General features: G+C 42.6%; 2 protein-coding genes across 4 annotated transcripts in view; both read right to left on the bottom strand.

The window, feature by feature from the left end:
• Nucleotides 1-87: 87 nt before the first annotated feature.
• Nucleotides 88-4,801, bottom strand: tada1 (transcriptional adaptor 1). The gene is made up of 8 exons (XM_026197145.1): nt 4,659-4,801; nt 4,224-4,315; nt 4,080-4,145; nt 3,888-3,988; nt 3,203-3,415; nt 1,415-1,566; nt 1,174-1,330; nt 88-400 (listed from the first exon to the last, which is right to left on the bottom strand). The coding sequence occupies exons 1-8, from the start codon at nt 4,730-4,732 to the stop codon at nt 248-250; spliced, it is 1,008 nt and encodes a 335-aa protein (XP_026052930.1). The 5' UTR covers nt 4,733-4,801; the 3' UTR covers nt 88-247.
• A 1,544-nt stretch (nt 4,802-6,345) lies between these two features.
• The window catches only part of tns3 (tensin 3), a 41,704-nt gene continuing 31,876 nt past the window's right edge, over nt 6,346-16,173 (bottom strand). For 2 of the 3 annotated variants that reach the window (XM_026197121.1, XM_026197120.1), the window contains 10 exons: nt 15,320-15,413; nt 12,112-12,521; nt 10,085-10,213; nt 8,884-8,979; nt 8,722-8,799; nt 8,326-8,403; nt 8,081-8,249; nt 7,768-7,836; nt 7,657-7,686; nt 6,346-7,256 (listed from right to left, as the gene is read on the bottom strand). In XM_026197121.1, the coding sequence (XP_026052906.1) occupies nt 7,115-7,256; nt 7,657-7,686; nt 7,768-7,836; nt 8,081-8,249; nt 8,326-8,403; nt 8,722-8,799; nt 8,884-8,979; nt 10,085-10,213; nt 12,112-12,521; nt 15,320-15,413 (1,295 nt within the window). In that variant the 3' untranslated portion in view covers nt 6,346-7,114. Of the gene's footprint in view, nt 7,257-7,656; nt 7,687-7,767; nt 7,837-8,080; nt 8,250-8,325; nt 8,581-8,721; nt 8,800-8,883; nt 8,980-10,084; nt 10,214-12,111; nt 12,522-15,319; nt 15,414-16,173 lie in introns of those variants that run through there. The other variant, XR_003274941.1, reaches the window with a different exon arrangement.

Here is a 16,173-nt window from a genome sequence, read left to right on the forward strand (position 1 = left end):
TCTAAAGTCAATGAGATGTGCATCAGTTAACAAGCAATTACAGAGAACAGAAAACCAATATAAAAACAGGCTACTGACGAACAACACTTCAGAGGAGTATTATTTTAATACTTACAAAAACTGACAAGAACTGAGAACAATACACTATTTACAGAATCACATTTACTGCCTCATTACACAAAGCCTCCTGAGGGTCATGCTGGAGTTAGTATGTCCTGGAGGATGAGGTGTGTCCGGTCTCCATCGGTCAGCTGACCAGCAGTCCCTCTTTACTGGACAGATGCTGGCGGTGGATGTGGTCCTGCTCCAGCTCCTCGTGACTCGGGTGCCACAGCCGGGACAGAATCCTCTCCATGTTCAGAGCGTACATGCTGTGAGACGGCATCACCCTGCGCTGGACCTGCCCCACACACACACACACACACACACACACACACCAGCGTCAGACCACCGGAATCATTCTCATAACTTATAATAACATCTTCTCTGGGAAACAGTGCTACAGCCGGATTGTGTGTTCTGTGTCAGAACTTCTGTTTTTGTTTTGGTTTGGCCGGTGTGACTCCGCCCACTCTCAGTTACCCAATAGGATTTCGACAGTGTGTGGGAAACATGCAGCCATGGAAGCAGCAAACACAGCGGGTCAGAGATCACAGATTCTACTCGACCTATAAACCCCAGCATCCATCTGACTAGAGGACTATTAAAATGCAGATAAATCAGCTCGTCAGGTGTAAATCTCATTGACTTCCATTCTACATTGTGCTGGTTTCCGCTTGTATGTCCTCAAAAGCCCAGTTCACGTCTCTAGACTCGTGTGGAGATGCTTGTGAGACTGCATGTCTGGACATATCTTCAGAGTATGCGATCACAAACTACAGGCATTACCAGTAAAACTAACACATCATGTAAAACACTGGATCGCTCCTGAACGGTGTCGAGACAGTGACGTGTGATCGCTCCTACTGGTTGTCACTCGCAGAATTAGCTGTTCATTTGCTTAAAATGAAACTTAATTTGTCACATGACTTACTAAAAAACAAAACAAAAAAAAAAATCTATGACATACATATTTTTTTTTTAAAGAAATTATAAAACAAAAAATGTAAATATTTTAATTTCCCCCGATCATTAACTGAGCCCGCTGAGCAGACAGTGTTCCTGCACACACACCTGCAGCGCCTCCAGCAGGTCGAACACACTGATGGGGGTCAGCGGCGGCGGGACACGGTCAGAGGAACACGCCAGCAGGAGCGCTGCCCGCTGCTCTGCATCATCTGGACACAGCGGAGGAGGAGGCCCGGCAGGAAGTGATGCGCTCGGAGGAGGACTGCAACACACCAGACAGACACAACATTACTGATACTCAGAGTGATGCGGTCCCACACTAAACCCCGAGAGGAACGAGACGTGCCATTCAGTGATGCTGTGGTACGCCGGCAGACTGTTCTTCAGGTACGGCCGCGGCGTCACGTCACTGCCAAACGCGTACGGGAAGTGACCGTCCCGCAGACGATAGGCTTTCCTCCGCGAGACCAGAGCGCTCAGGATATCCTTCAGATGCACCTACAACACAAGAAACACAGCAGGGGTTAATCATCTGCACACCCTGGGAACCATTCACATGGGGGGGGGGGGGGTGATCTGAGAACAGTGACAGTCATGTGATCTGTAGTTCAGTGATCTCTGACCTACATACTCACACACTCTCTCTCACACACACACACTCTTAGGGCTGGGTACCGAACTTCGATGCCTTTATGGTATTGAATGAAAAACTTTGATACTATGAGTATCAAAAAATTATTTATCTTTCGGTGCCAAAGTTCGGTTCCAAAAGCCAAGCGGACGGATTTTTTTTCTTCATTTTTTTTTTTGCCAAGCAGCTGTGTCTGTGTGAGCTTGTAGCATATGTGCGTGTAAGGACCTAAATTCGCCGTGATTGGCTGTCCACCACCACGTGACGGGGAGCATTTCTGAAGATACTCGCAGTCACACAACACAACTGTAGTTGTTTTTTCTCAAAAGGTTTCCGTTTTACAATGACAAAGAGGTCTAAAGTGTGGCTACACTTTATAAAAGTGGATGCCGAGTCAGCAAAGTGCAACATATGCGATAAGAGTATTGCAACTAAAGCCGGTGTTAATGAAGCATTTGTTTGGATGAGTGCTTTGCCATCCCTCCGTTTAGTTTGGTCTACTCCATTGTGTATCTTGAAACACGCCCCCTTTCACATCGTCTAAAAAACAGAGAGAGAGAGACAGATTTATCCGGTACAGCTAATTTCTCTGAGTAGCAGGCCACTGTATACGTTCACTTAAAACATATCTGACTGTGTTTACGAGAATACTTGCAGAGACCATTATTTTGATATAATTGTGTGTGTATGTGTTCATTCAGAAGTTACGATACGCGAAAGATGAATTCATTCTCTGTACACGCATTGTCTGAAATGCTTCTCGCAGCGCGTGCTTTGAATAAGTGAGCGCAAGCTCCGAACACGCGCGAATAGTTTAAAACGCTTGAATCAGCAATATTTAGAAACAAGTGCGAGCAGCATTTCAGAAACGTTGCAAATGTTGTGTGACTTGAACTGTAAAGCACATAAAGCTGTCGTTTGAGTTTATAAACTTCTATTTCATGCATGATTCGTATGGATCTGTTAACTGAATGCAAAGTGTGAGTTCTAGAAGAATGTTTGTGTCTCTCACTAGGAGTCGCTAAATGAACAGCTGCTGGTCTTTTTTTTTCTTTTCTTTTTTCAACGGAGGATCAGTTGCCCTATTGGTTAAAATCCCCAAACTGTTTACTTAAATATTAAATTAATAAATGACATCAAAACAGGGGTGTTTGCGTTATGATGTGGTGGGCTGCTGTGGGCCAGAAAGTCCAGGGCCACTTTTTGGTCCCAGTCCGCCCCTGAATGGTGCACCCCATCCAAAAAGCACAACCAGTTGTATTAATAATGTTATCCTGAGCGTGAAGTGTTACCAGAATTTGTTTTAATTAAGGTGAAAAATAAAAGTTTTGTGTTTAATGTATTTGTGCTGATGTTGAAATGGATTTTAAAACATATGGTATCGAAGAAAGTATCGCTAGGAACCGGTATCGAAACTGGCACCGGATCTAACGATTTTGATCAATACCCAGCCCTACACACACTCTCTCTCCCACACACACACACACACACACACACACACACCTCCAGAGCGCAGAACATGGTGCTGACGGCGTCCTCGCTCACGTTGTCGAGGCCCATCTCGAAGGCGGTGACCATCATGCGCGCCTCCATCTGTCCTCTGGTGGGCAGCAGCAGTGTGTGAGCGCTCAGCCTCAGCTCCTCGTCCTCCAGCGCTGCTTCTCGAGGACTGAAGGCCTGCGCCGCCTGCAGGGGGTTCTGCGGCTGGAAGCGGTGCTGCACACACACACACACACACACACACACACACACATTTCTTCTGAGGCAGTGAAAGGTTTATTAGCAGGGTTTATGACAGCATATTTAAGACCAAGTAAATGAAAGGAATTAATGGAATTGAACAGTTTCAACAGTCTTTAAAAGTGAACGTCTTTCTATCAGCAACACTTCAAACTTTAAAAATACATCTTTGAACTCGTCTCTGTTACTTTAACATATCTTATTAGAAGAAGCTTAAGCTTTGAATCGCTCTGCTAGAATCCACTATCTTCTGATCACATTGCGATGAAGAGATGCTGAATTTACTCAAGCAGCACAAGGAAAGAGTTTATGATTACAACAAACAAATATCTGTCAATGGAGTCAGGAAAATCTACTTAATTCAAAGGTCAAACAGGTTCTCCTTCACTGGCAGGTATTGGTTCTGTTAGTATGATCTGGTGAACAATCATGAGCAGACAGAGCTTACATCGAACTTCTGCCGAACAGAGGGAAACTTCTTTTTGCCTCGGTTGGGTTTGCCAGGTTTGGATGTGGATCCACTGTTCCACTGCAGCGAGCTGGGGCCCTCTGACACACACACACACACACACACACACACACACACTCGTCAACAACAGCTAACACTGTACGCCCATCAGATCAGAGAGTGTGTGAGTACCTGACGTGGACACGATGATCTGGCAGCGGGTTAGGATGGCCAGCAGGAAGTCATTGTGGACATGAACTGTGGAGGAAACAAGTGAGCGGTCAGTGAGAGATGCACACTACACACAGCAGGACGCACACTACACAGGGATGTTACCGGTGTCCTGAGCCAGCAGACGCCGCGCCTCCAGGTCGAACTCCTCTTTGCTGATCTTCTGCTTGAACCAGAGTTTGAGATTGGCCCAGTAACTGAGGAAGAGGAGGAGAAGATGATGAAGATGAGCTGCACAGAGAATACGGGCTTCATTCTGTTTCTGACATTACCAGCGACACTAGTGAACTAAACACGGTTAGTTAACGGTAACGGTACATGAAACACCAATCATCGTGAGATCTCAGAAATCTACACTGAAAGCGCAGTCTTTATCTCTCTGCACGCTCAGAAGCAAACACTATAATAAACTCCTCTGCAGCGTCTGAAGAAGCAAAACAGAAGTGTGTTTGTGAAGCTAAGAGCAGCTAGCAGCTTCAGTTCTCACACACAGACGAGTTAGTATCGAGCAGAGATCATACTATCATAACAGACACTCACTGTTTGACATTGTCTCCGACCGCATCGGTTAAGTTCTTCTTTGCTATCTCCAGTTCACTAGCGTGAGCCGCCATAGCGACGCCGGAAGCTGCGATGACGCGTCGCGTTCTTCTTCCGCTTCCTTTAGTTTGGCGGGTTCAGTGCACACCGCTGCCTGCTTCCGTTGTTCTCATGTAAAACGTTTATTTCCTATCTCTAGTTGACCTTTCTAAATAATAAATAAAAAAAGTAGACCTTCCTTTACGAAGTTGAACAATGGTTTTGCTACAAATAAATCAAGAAAACATGGTTTCTTTATTTAAACGTTGATAATAACAAATTAACAATAGTTTACTTGTAGTAAAGGTAATCAATACACCAAGAAAACATGGTTACTATACTTTTACTACAATAAAAACGTTTAATTTTTTAAGGGTTTAACAATACATTTCCTTACAGTTTGATACCACTCTAAATCATTTCATATCTTCCCTAAAATCCCACACAGTTTATTAGTGCTTTACATTTTGATCCCAGACACGTGCGTCTTCAAGAAGTCTTTTAAAGAGTGCCTCATCTGGAGAGCATCTACTGTCTACAAGTCAAGTCACCTTTATTTATATAGCACTTTAAACAAATCAGCTTGCGTCGAAGCAACTGAACAACATTCATTAGGAAAACAGTGTCAATAATGCAAAATGATAGTTAAAGGCAGTTCATCATTTAATTCAGTGATGTCATCATCTCAGTTCATCTTGGCTCGGGATACCTCCTTGGACTGGATGATGGATCCAATGCTTCCTCTTTTCTTTACTCTTTTGAAGAAGAGCCACAAATTCACGGTTTCTGTGCCTGACAAATTTTTAGGATGGTGAATAAAAAAATAAAAAAACACATAGGAAAATCTCTGACTCCGTTTGCAAGGACCTTTAGAGAGCGTTTTCAGTGTGGTGCAGTAAACTCTGGTCCTCACTCCAACACAGAAGGTGGAGAGAATGCACCTTAAAGTCAGATCTGCTTTTTTTAAATAATTTAACAATTTACTCCAGGAGCCACACTGAAATCCTGAAATGAATCATATAGGGCCTTAAAGATGTTGATAACAGAAATGTTTAAGAACCAAAATCTAAAATGATATTGAGATATTAAGTGACATGATAAATGACATGATATTAAGATATCTTTAATTAATAACCTTGCAAAACCTCAACGAGCTTCCACCTCTGTGTAAAAATATCATGATGCCTCCATCTTTTTAAAGTAATTTTAACCATGCAGTCTGCATTTACAAACAACAGTGAAAACATGAAGAGCTCAGTGTATTCTAGCGTGGGACGGTGAAGGATGAGCTTCATCTCTGCTAGGTGTTCCTCGCTCGACTGGAAGTGGTATGATGGGAAAGTGAAGTGTTGATGAACAGCAGCATCAGACATGAAGCTGAAGATCAAGTGAAGTCACAGAGCGGCTCAGTGAGTGTTAACATCAGCAGAGATCCAGAGATCCAGACTTCACTTCCCAGATCTTCACTTCACCAGACACAAGCTTCATATGGAGTGTGTAATAAACAGAGACCGGACTCTGGAGCAGTGGAAACCTGTTCTGTGTGTGAATGAAGGTGACCAGCATCACATTACAGTCCTGTCGCAGATAACACAGATCTTCATCAAATCTACAGCCTTAAAATGAATCAATAAAACATACACCTTAATCTGTCTGTACTCTTTATTTTTCAGATTCTGCCAATGATGGAATCAGATGAAGTACATGAACAGACATTCAATAGCACTAACTTAAAACACAAGAGTCTTCCTCGTTTCCGTTTCAGAGATGGTGTGTGTGTGTGTGTGTGTGAGAGAGAGTGTGTTGTATCACTGGTGGCTCAGTTCTGTTCAGATGAGTTTATGAGAGTCCAGCGGTCCACAGAACAACTCAATCATTAAACACCCTCAACATCACATCCTCTCCTTCACAACTACTGTCAGCACTTTATATAAACACAGCATCATGACACGAAGAAGAAAAGCCTCAGAGCTGTAAGACTGGAGTCAGAGTTCATCTGCGCTGATTCTGACCCTCAAACACAAGAAACTAAAGACATCGCTCATTTACTCATTTACATGCACAACTTTTCATATTTATATAGGAAGTATAAAGTTTTCGCGGTAGAAAATGACGGCATATGCAATATTAATTTGCAAGTAAAAAACTAAAAATACTAAATATATAGATATCTAAAATGCAATGACATTATAAAGACGTTTTTTGGATTTATGTCATCAGTAGTTGGATACATTACATATAAAATACTACAAATAATTTAAAAAGCATTACTGTTCACACACACAAGTATGTTGAGCTGTATTTCCAACAAGAATAATTCCTTTGGAGTCTGTATCCGTACTCACACTTTCAATGCAGAAATATACAAACACTGTACACGCTGGTTATCAGAGGCTTAGTCATCAGTCGCTCGTTCATCACATCCTCTGAGAGCCGATCATGACTTTAGAGACGAAGTTGACGATGGCGCTGGCGGGCTGCTCGGGGTCGTGCTCCGCGAACACATGACACACGTTCTCCAAACCACTGCCCGCTTTCCTCGCCACGAACCCGAAGATCCTGAAGCAGGAGGAGGTGGTTTAACAAAGGCCTGTATTATCAACACTTAGCTTCAGTCTCTTCTTTAAAAAAAAACATTAAACTTAAGTCTGTGCTCCATAGAGTTACATCCATTTGAGTTGGAAATGTCAAATTTCTAATTTGGCAAGTCTATGCTGTAAAAGTGGTTAGCAGGTAATACATGGATTACGAATACTGCATAAATACAATTTAGTTCCATGAAACCCTCTAAAATACAATGTTTAAAAAACATTCTAAAACTAAAACATAGTATATTCATATAATTGAAATGTTAAAACCTGGGAATATTTGACCCCATGAGGAGTGTCAGAGTTAACCCTTTCTTCTGTTAAACTGGTAAATAAAGTCCTGTGATAAGAGTGAACTGAACTGAACTCACTTGGCTGAGCTGCAGCCGTCTCGCTTCCATCTGTGAAGGAACAGAGGAACAATCAAAACCATTACAGAAGATTAATGAGCTGACAGGAAGTGCTGGAGCAGATGAACTCACTTCCTGTCCTGCGGGTCCAGGGCACAGAATATGACTGTGTTAGCGGCGTAGTGTCTTCTGAAGAACAGTCTGTGTGAGACAGTGTGTGTGTGTGTTAGTCTCATCTGCTTCACAAACATGGACAAGCTCATGATATTTATTTCATACTTAAGTACGATGTAAAATTAAGTATGTTAGTGGACTTTTAATCAATGATTTTATTCAGTAACTTTCCCTAAAGTATAATATGTTTCACAGCCCTGCGTTCAGAGAAAGGGTTCAGTTCCCCGTGAACTCATGAAGGGATCAGATGTGTATCTGTCGCAGGCCTCACTTTCTCTGGTTGTCGGTGAGCGTGATTCCCTGCGAGGACACTTTGAAGTGCACTACGGTGGAGGACGGGAGCGAGTGGACGCTCAGGACCTCATCGGTGGCCTTCTGCACCGCCTGAAACCCCGTCAGAGACTCCATCTCCACCGAACCCAGGAACCACACGTTACAGGCTGAGAAACAGGGGATTGTGAGATCATGAGATGAATCACAGACTGATCACGGCTCAGGAATCACTAGTGCACGCACCTGCTCCCTGTTTGAGGAGCTCTGCTGCAGAGTTGGTGATGGACTGTGAGGATGTGCTGACAGAGTCCTCTAGAGGATCTGAGGAGAAGTTTGAGACAGTTAAATACAGGAACACCAGTCAAATATTATCACAATTTAAAATATCAGCTGCTTTCTGTGTGAATCTGTGTTAAAGTGTAATGTATTTCTGCGATGTGCAGCTGTATTTTCAGCATCATTCCTCCAGTCTTCAGTGTCACATGATGTGATGATTTACTGCTCAAGAAACGTTTCTGATTATTATCAATGTTAAAAACAGTTGTACTGCACAATATTAATGTTATTTACGCTTCATTATCACTCAACAGAACTGATTTTTGGTAGTTGCACATTAGTTGAACAGTAAGAGATGAACACCTCTGTCAGGGATGATGAGTTTACAGGGAAGAGCCAGAGGAGTGATGGAGTGCTGACAGACCAGAGCGCTCAGACTGCCTGAAACACACACACACACACACACACAGTATGAGTGAGCGGTTCACACAGCAGCAGAGTCAGTCACAGGTCTGATGAACTTACCAAAGTAGGGTTCGTTAGGGCATCCCTTGAGCCGGACGCCCCGCGACGAGCACTCGATCAGAAAGTGCCTCACCAGCTCACTGGACAGGTCCACTCCTGACACACACACACACACACACACACACACACACACACACATCAACAATGCCTTCTATAACACTGATCACTATCCACCCTGAGCTCAGGTTTCAGAAGCCTCCTCACTTTCTTCTGGAGGAATTACAGCAGACACAATAACAGAGTTTGGTTTCACACACGTATCTGGAGTTTGTCATTACAGCGGACGCTTATGCCTCCATCAGCACAGTGCTACTATAAAAACAAGTGTGCTTAACCGTGCTGAATGTGCTTTTGTAGTGTGCTTCAAATCTGACATGTATATTTAAAAAAATTGTACTTGAAGATAATATTAATATATATATATATATATATATATATATATATATATATATATATTTTTTTTTTTTAAGAAGTAAATTTATTTGGATGTTTTGATTAACACACTAAATTTTATATAAAACTTATTTTAACTGTAGTGTTATTTGATATTACATTTAAAGTTAATATATTTAAAATTAATTCGACTGCAACTTCATTATTATTAAAAACACTTTTTTTTTAAATGACACATTTTTTAATTTAAATGACTGTTTATTTTTGTCAGAATGTTCAGCGGATGTGCTTCTGATGTACACCAGAGGGCGCTGTGTTAGTTGAGCACATGGCTGGTTTGTAACTGGAGCATGTGTTCTCCTGTCTGTGGTCTGACTCTGTCCTTCTCGTTACCTCATTGTTTCAGTTGCTTCACCTGTGTCTCCCTCGTCACCGTCCTTGATTGTTTCTCTACTTATTCTCCTTGTGTCTGTAGTCCTGTACTGGTCTGTTGTTTATATGTTAGATGTCATTGTGATATGTGTTATCAACCTGTATTGCTATACCTGCCTTGATTTGCTGTGTGGTGCCTTGTTTGTGCCTTCCTGTTTGTGATTGCTTTGGTTTCATTTTTTACCATTAATAAAAGCCCATTGTCCAGCCTCACTTCATCTCTCTTTCCTAAGCAGGGAAAGCTTTTTTTGTGTGTGTGTGTGTGAGTATCTGCTTTATAACAGCAGTATCTTGAGATGATCACACACGCTGGGTTTCACATGTGAACTGTATGTCAGCGCTGGTCATGTCGAGGACAGTCCTGTGCTCTTCTCACCTCTCCTGCTCTGCAGTGCTGATGCTGGTGGTGTGGTCACTTTCATGGCCAGTCCATACGCGCCTCTGAAGGAGTGACTGTCCCGGACGATGAACGAGCCGGGCTCTTTGTCCTTCAGCACAGTGATAGCTGCATGAGAAGAGAGAAGACATTTACATTTAACCATTAACAGACGCCTTTACCCAAAGCGACAACAAGAGAAGAACAACAGTATACAAGTGTCATGACAGGTCTCAGTTAGTCTAGCACAGAAACTGTAGCTATGTTTTTTTGTCCAAGAATAGGATAGACAAGAAAAGGTAAGTGCCAGTATTAGTTGGTCAAGTGCTGGCGAAAGAGATGAGTCTTTAGATATTTTTTTTGAAAATGAATAAAGACTCAGCTGTACGAATTGAGATTGGGAGGTCCATTAGAATGATTATGAAGTTCTTTGGGATGGCACCACAAGGTATGCTGCGGCGCCCGGGGAGCAGTTGGGGGTTCAATGCCTTGCTCAAGGGCACCTCAGTCGTGGTATTGAAGGTGGAGAGAGAACTGTACATGCACTCCCCCCACCCACAATTCCTGCCAGCCTCGAGACTCGAACTCACAACCCTTTGATTGTGAGTCCGATTCTCTAACCACTAGGCCACAACTTCCCCACAGTGAGTGGGGTATGTTGGTGCCGTGCCAGTGGTCGTCTTGTGGGCAAGCATCAGTCCCTTGAATTTGATGCGAGCAGCTGCTGGTAGCCAGTGTAACCTGATGAGGAGAGGAGTAACATGAGCTTTTTTTGACTCATTGAAGACCACCCTCGCTGCTGCATTCTGGATCATTTGCAGAGGCTTGACAGTACATGCAGGAAGAGCCAGGAGAGCATTACAATAGTCCAGTCTAGAGAGAACAAGAGCTTGGACAAGAAGTTGTGTGGCTTGCTCTGACAGGAAGGGTCTAATCTTCCTAATGTTGTATAAGGCAAACCTGCAGGAGCGGGTCGTTGTAGCAATGTGATCAGTGAAGCTTAACTGATGATCCATCACAACTCCTAGGTTTCTGTCTGTCCTCGAAGGAGTAACGGTTGACGAGCCCAGCTGTATAGAGAAGTTGTGATGAAGCAATGGGTAAGCTTCATAAGGTTAAGCTGAAGGTGATGGTCATTCATCCAGCTAGAGATGTCCCTCAGACAGGCTGAAATCCGAGCAGCTACCGTCGGGTCATCAGGCTGGAATGAGAAGTAGAGTTGGGTGTCATCAGCGTAGCAGTTATAAGAAAAGCCATGCTTCTGAATGACAGATCCTAATGACATCATGTAGATGGAGAAGAGAAGTGGTCCAAGTACTGAGCCTTGAGGAACCCCAGTAGCAAGGTGGTGTGACTTTGAAACATCACGCCTCCAAGACACACTGAAGGATCTGTCAGAGAGGTAGGACTTAACCCACAGGAGTGCGGTTCCAGAGATCCCCATCTTTCTGAGGGTGGACAGGAGAATCTGGTGATTAACAGTGTCAAAAGCAGCAGACAGGTCCAGTAAGATGATTACTGAGGATTTTGAAGCTGCTCTTGCTAGTCGCAGGGCTTCAGTAACCGAGAGCAGAGCAGTCTCAGTTGAGTGGCCGCTTTTGAAGCCAGATTGGTTGCTGTCCAGGAGGTTGTTCTGTACAAGGAACATAGAAAGCTGTTTGAACACAACTCGCTCAAGTGTCTTTGCAATGAATGGAAGAAGGGATACCGGTCTGTAGTTTTCTAGAAGCGCTGGATTTAGAGATGGTTTCTTGAGCAGTGGGCTTACCCGAGCCTGCTTAAATGCCGAGGGAAATGTTCCAGAGTAAAGAGAGGAGTTGATAATGTGAGTCAGCGAAGGTATGACTGAAGAAGAGATTGCTTGAACGAGGTGAGTTGGAATCGGATCAAGTGGACAAGTAGTAGGATGATTGGACAGGATTAGTTTGGAAACGTTTGTCTCTGAGAGTGGACAGGAGGAGGAGAGAGAGAAGAGAAAAGGTCAAACACAGCTCGAATCATCAGGCATCAAGCGATCAGACCCGTACCTTGGTCCCGTGCGATGTCTGGCTTGTACCAGTATTTCGAGGTGTCCTGGACAAACTTGACCGTCAGCTGTTTGCTGGACAGCAGGTCCGATGAGGTGTTGTTTGCTTTGCTCTGCAGCTCCGGCAGGACACTGGGGAAGGGGATGCTCAGGGAGCTCCCACTGTGAGGACTGGAGAAACCACTGGGAGACGCTGAACCCTGCGAGTGCTCGCCATCTGATGCCAGCAGGACGTTCTGCTGGTAATCCAGTCCCTCCAGCGTCGGGCCGAGGCTGAACTTCTCCTCAAAGGTTTGCTGCAGGACTCTGGCTCTCGGGCCGCTGAGAGGAGAGCTGTGGGCGTTCGGAGCGGGCAGAGATGGGACAGAGGACGGGACCGAGGACGGGGCGAAGCTCACACAGTCTGCAGACCTGCTCAACAACAAACAACACACTACTGTCATCATTTACAACCCAAAAAACCTCACATCACTTTCACATCATATTTAATCAGAATCAAAATCATTCACAATCTGATCTGACAAGCTCATGAAATGCATTTTTAGATTAGTTAACATGTTTCCTGAGGTGCAGTCATAATCTTTGCACTCATTTTCAACTAAAATCAGAAAACTCATTCATTTACACTACAATGATGTGTTGGGGGCCTGAAACACAAACTTTGAAAACAATATAAATTACAGTAAACTACAAACATGTGTATTTGTGAAACGTGACATGCATATCACGTGTTCTGTCTGTAGGTACGCACGTGGGTGAGTAGTGTTTCTTTACAAAGTGATATACAAATTATGACATTTCTATGGGCAGTTTTTTTTTCTCCAAAATAACAATGATGCCTTTGCCTAGTAGCAATTTAGTACTATTTATTGTTTGTTGTAGTGTAATTTTTGATGAACCACTTATGGTTTTAATATAGGCAACATAGCAATGAATATTAAAGAGCCACACAGATGGGAAAACAAAAATGACCTGTATTACAGTGTATGATGTAGCTGTCCATCAGTGTAAACAATGTGCAAATAATTAAACCAAAAAGTAAACGATTTATAAAGTTATTGGCTTCTAAAGTAAGGAGTCGACTCTGAATCGCTGAAACGAGTCGTTATAGATTTCAAATCTTTTGCCCATCTCTATGTACGTCACTAGGAACACTTTGCATAATAATCTCCGCCTACCGTCTTGGGAGAAGCTGAACTCTGACCTGCCCCCCCCCCCTCACACACACACACAGATGCTCTGGTTGGTGTGATAACATCATGTCGAGGAGTCAGTGTGTTTTTAATTGTAGAGGCAAGTTTTGTTGTTTCACAACATTTCACTGATGACTGCTTTTCTAATCTCGGTGAGTACAGCGGGACTTTCAAAGCGTTTGGCCATAAAAGAGGGTTCATTACCAACTTTATTTAGACTAACGAGCATGTCCGAATCACAACGCGAAGTATGATTATGAAGTTATGTGTCTGTTTTCTCCCGAGCGTCTTATCAGTATTTGTGCTGTCTGCAGCCTTTGTCTGCGCTGATTGTCATGTACAAACACGTCATTAAAATGAAGTGTAACTCTGTGAATACTTAACGAAGAGACATGAGAGAGATATCTATAGAAAGCTTGAGAAAGCTTGAGAAAGCTCTTCCTTAAAACTAAACAAGTGCTGTCGAAAACAGATATTCTGTGATAAAGTAATCCATATGAAAACAACGCAATGTCCGTTTTTCATGTCTCCCTTCGTTATATCTAATGTGACCACGCCCCCGCGCCGAATGCTCTATTCAGATTCAAACTGAAGCGCGTCTTGAATACACCCACACAGAAGAAAAGCAGCGAGACTGTTCAATTTTTTGTTTTACTGTTTGCTTCGCGTTGAGAGGAATAAGACATAATTCACCCCAAACAGATGCTAACGCATAGTTTACCGTGGAGGTGTGTGCGGAACAACCAATCAAACCTGACTATGTCAGTTGACCAATCAGAACACAGTATGCTACCGAAAGGTGTGGTTTAAGGAAACTGAATCTTTTGAACAGCTTCGCGCAAACCGTTTGGGGATCTCTGAGAATTCAGGTAATTTTAAAATGATATTTTAACAAAATGACAATGTTTTTTAACCTTGGATGGATTTAAACCTAATGTACAGGACTTATAAACAGTGATAGGAAGCTTAGAATTTTCATCTTACTGGCTCTTTAAAATATTCATATTCATACACAATAAGTAAGATTTGATCAATGATATTTTAACCAGTGAAATTTAAGAAACATGATAATCTTACAATGTTTGCAATTTTGTTATCAATTCATGATGACATGTACCTCTCAAACTTTTTTTTACCTTAAACAGCAGGTCATATGATATTTTAAAGTGTCCTAATATTGGAGTTGGAGTCCCCTACATCATCTAAATGCATCTAAGTTCAGAAAACCTTGTGATTTTCTCAGAATACACATGCAATATTTGATTCAAAGCGATTCGTTCAAAGCCGTTCTGAGCATGAGGTCTCTAAACCCCTCCCTTCCATGAGCCTACTCTGCTCCGATTCGTCTACTGGCCAAGTCTGTTGTGATTGGTGACAAATGTCACAAACTGCAAATTATATATTTTGCGAAAAGCCAAATGACCTGCTCCTTAAAGTCATTTAAGAGTTCTGCCAACTTATTTACAAATAGTTAAGTTCCTCAGTGAGCTACTACTGTAACAAAGTTGACACAGTTATTGAAATGAACTGAATCAACACTGAACTGATCTGAACAATGAATCTATTGTCCCCAGTAGAGCTACTTTACAGCTGAAACTGAGTTTGGTTCATTATTGATTGATTTTTACAACATTAGCACTGTTGACATGATCTGTACTGTATAAAGTGCTGTAGAAGTAAATATTACTTGACTGCTGTCACTAGCAATAACTAGCTTAATTGGAATTAGGTTAGTAGGACCTTTTAAATTTTATTTAACTAAAATGAAACCTTGCAGATGCAACATGTAAACATTTAATTTTGAAGTAGTAATCCAATATATTAATCGTAGCATATGAACAGAGTATGAGACCAGAGTATCCAGTGACCCTGAGAACAGCCAGTGTGGACCAGAGCAGACAGGTCAGGACTTCATCTGGGGAAATCTGTCTTCAGCCTGTGTTTCTGCTAAACCTGGCCCCGTGTCTCATGAATACTGCTCTCTGTGTTGTTCTGAATGAATGAATGCAGCTGTACCGGTCAGAGAAGGCAGTGACTCCAGCGGCGTATGGTCTGTGATGCTGGAAACCCTCATCTGAAGCTCCCATGAATCCTGCAGTCTCTCTCATTTCTGAAAGAACAACATGAACACGACACTCTCACTACTACTTAATATTGTGGAAACATAATATTCAGTAAAGTTGCTTTGTAACGATTTGTATTGTAAAAAGCACTATACAAATAAACTTGAATTGAATTGAATTGAACTCTCACTTCTGCATACATTCACATGACAGATAATGACTGTGAGGCGTGTGAACACTGAAACCACAGCCGCTCAATCTGTCTGTCACTCATTCATCACAATCTGCTCAGCCAATGAGGTGAGTCTGGGGGTGGAGCTAATCTGGCACACAGGCTGTGTTTGGGAAGATTGTTTGAAATGTGTGGACTTACATTTGGTGACACACTTCACATTTTCACACAATTTAATCCAGTTTAATTAATTGTTAAATAAGCGTTTCTATGGCAACTAATCCAAAACTTTCACATTACAAGAAATGTTTTTATTTTCTGTTCTCAAGTTTCATCTTGCTGTGTTTTTCAGCACATTTAGTGTTCTGTCAGTTGTGCACAAGACCTGATGTCAGGTTAAAGCATCTGAGTAAACTGGGCTTCGTGTCTCTTTTGTCTCAAGTTGCTCTGGATAAAAACATCTGCTAAATGCATGCATTTAATTGTCACATAAACAAGTGACCCGGGAGAAGAGAGAGAGGCGGAGGTGCCGAGGACTATACCTTTACTGCGGTGGCTCTGGACATCTTCTACTTGCCTGTCCGGTAAAGGAGTAAGCCTGGTTGAATATACTATCGGGTGGGATCTCCGCCGGG

This window comes from Carassius auratus, chromosome 2, assembly GCF_003368295.1.
Source record: "Carassius auratus strain Wakin chromosome 2, ASM336829v1, whole genome shotgun sequence".
Lineage (NCBI taxonomy): Eukaryota > Metazoa > Chordata > Actinopteri > Cypriniformes > Cyprinidae > Carassius > Carassius auratus.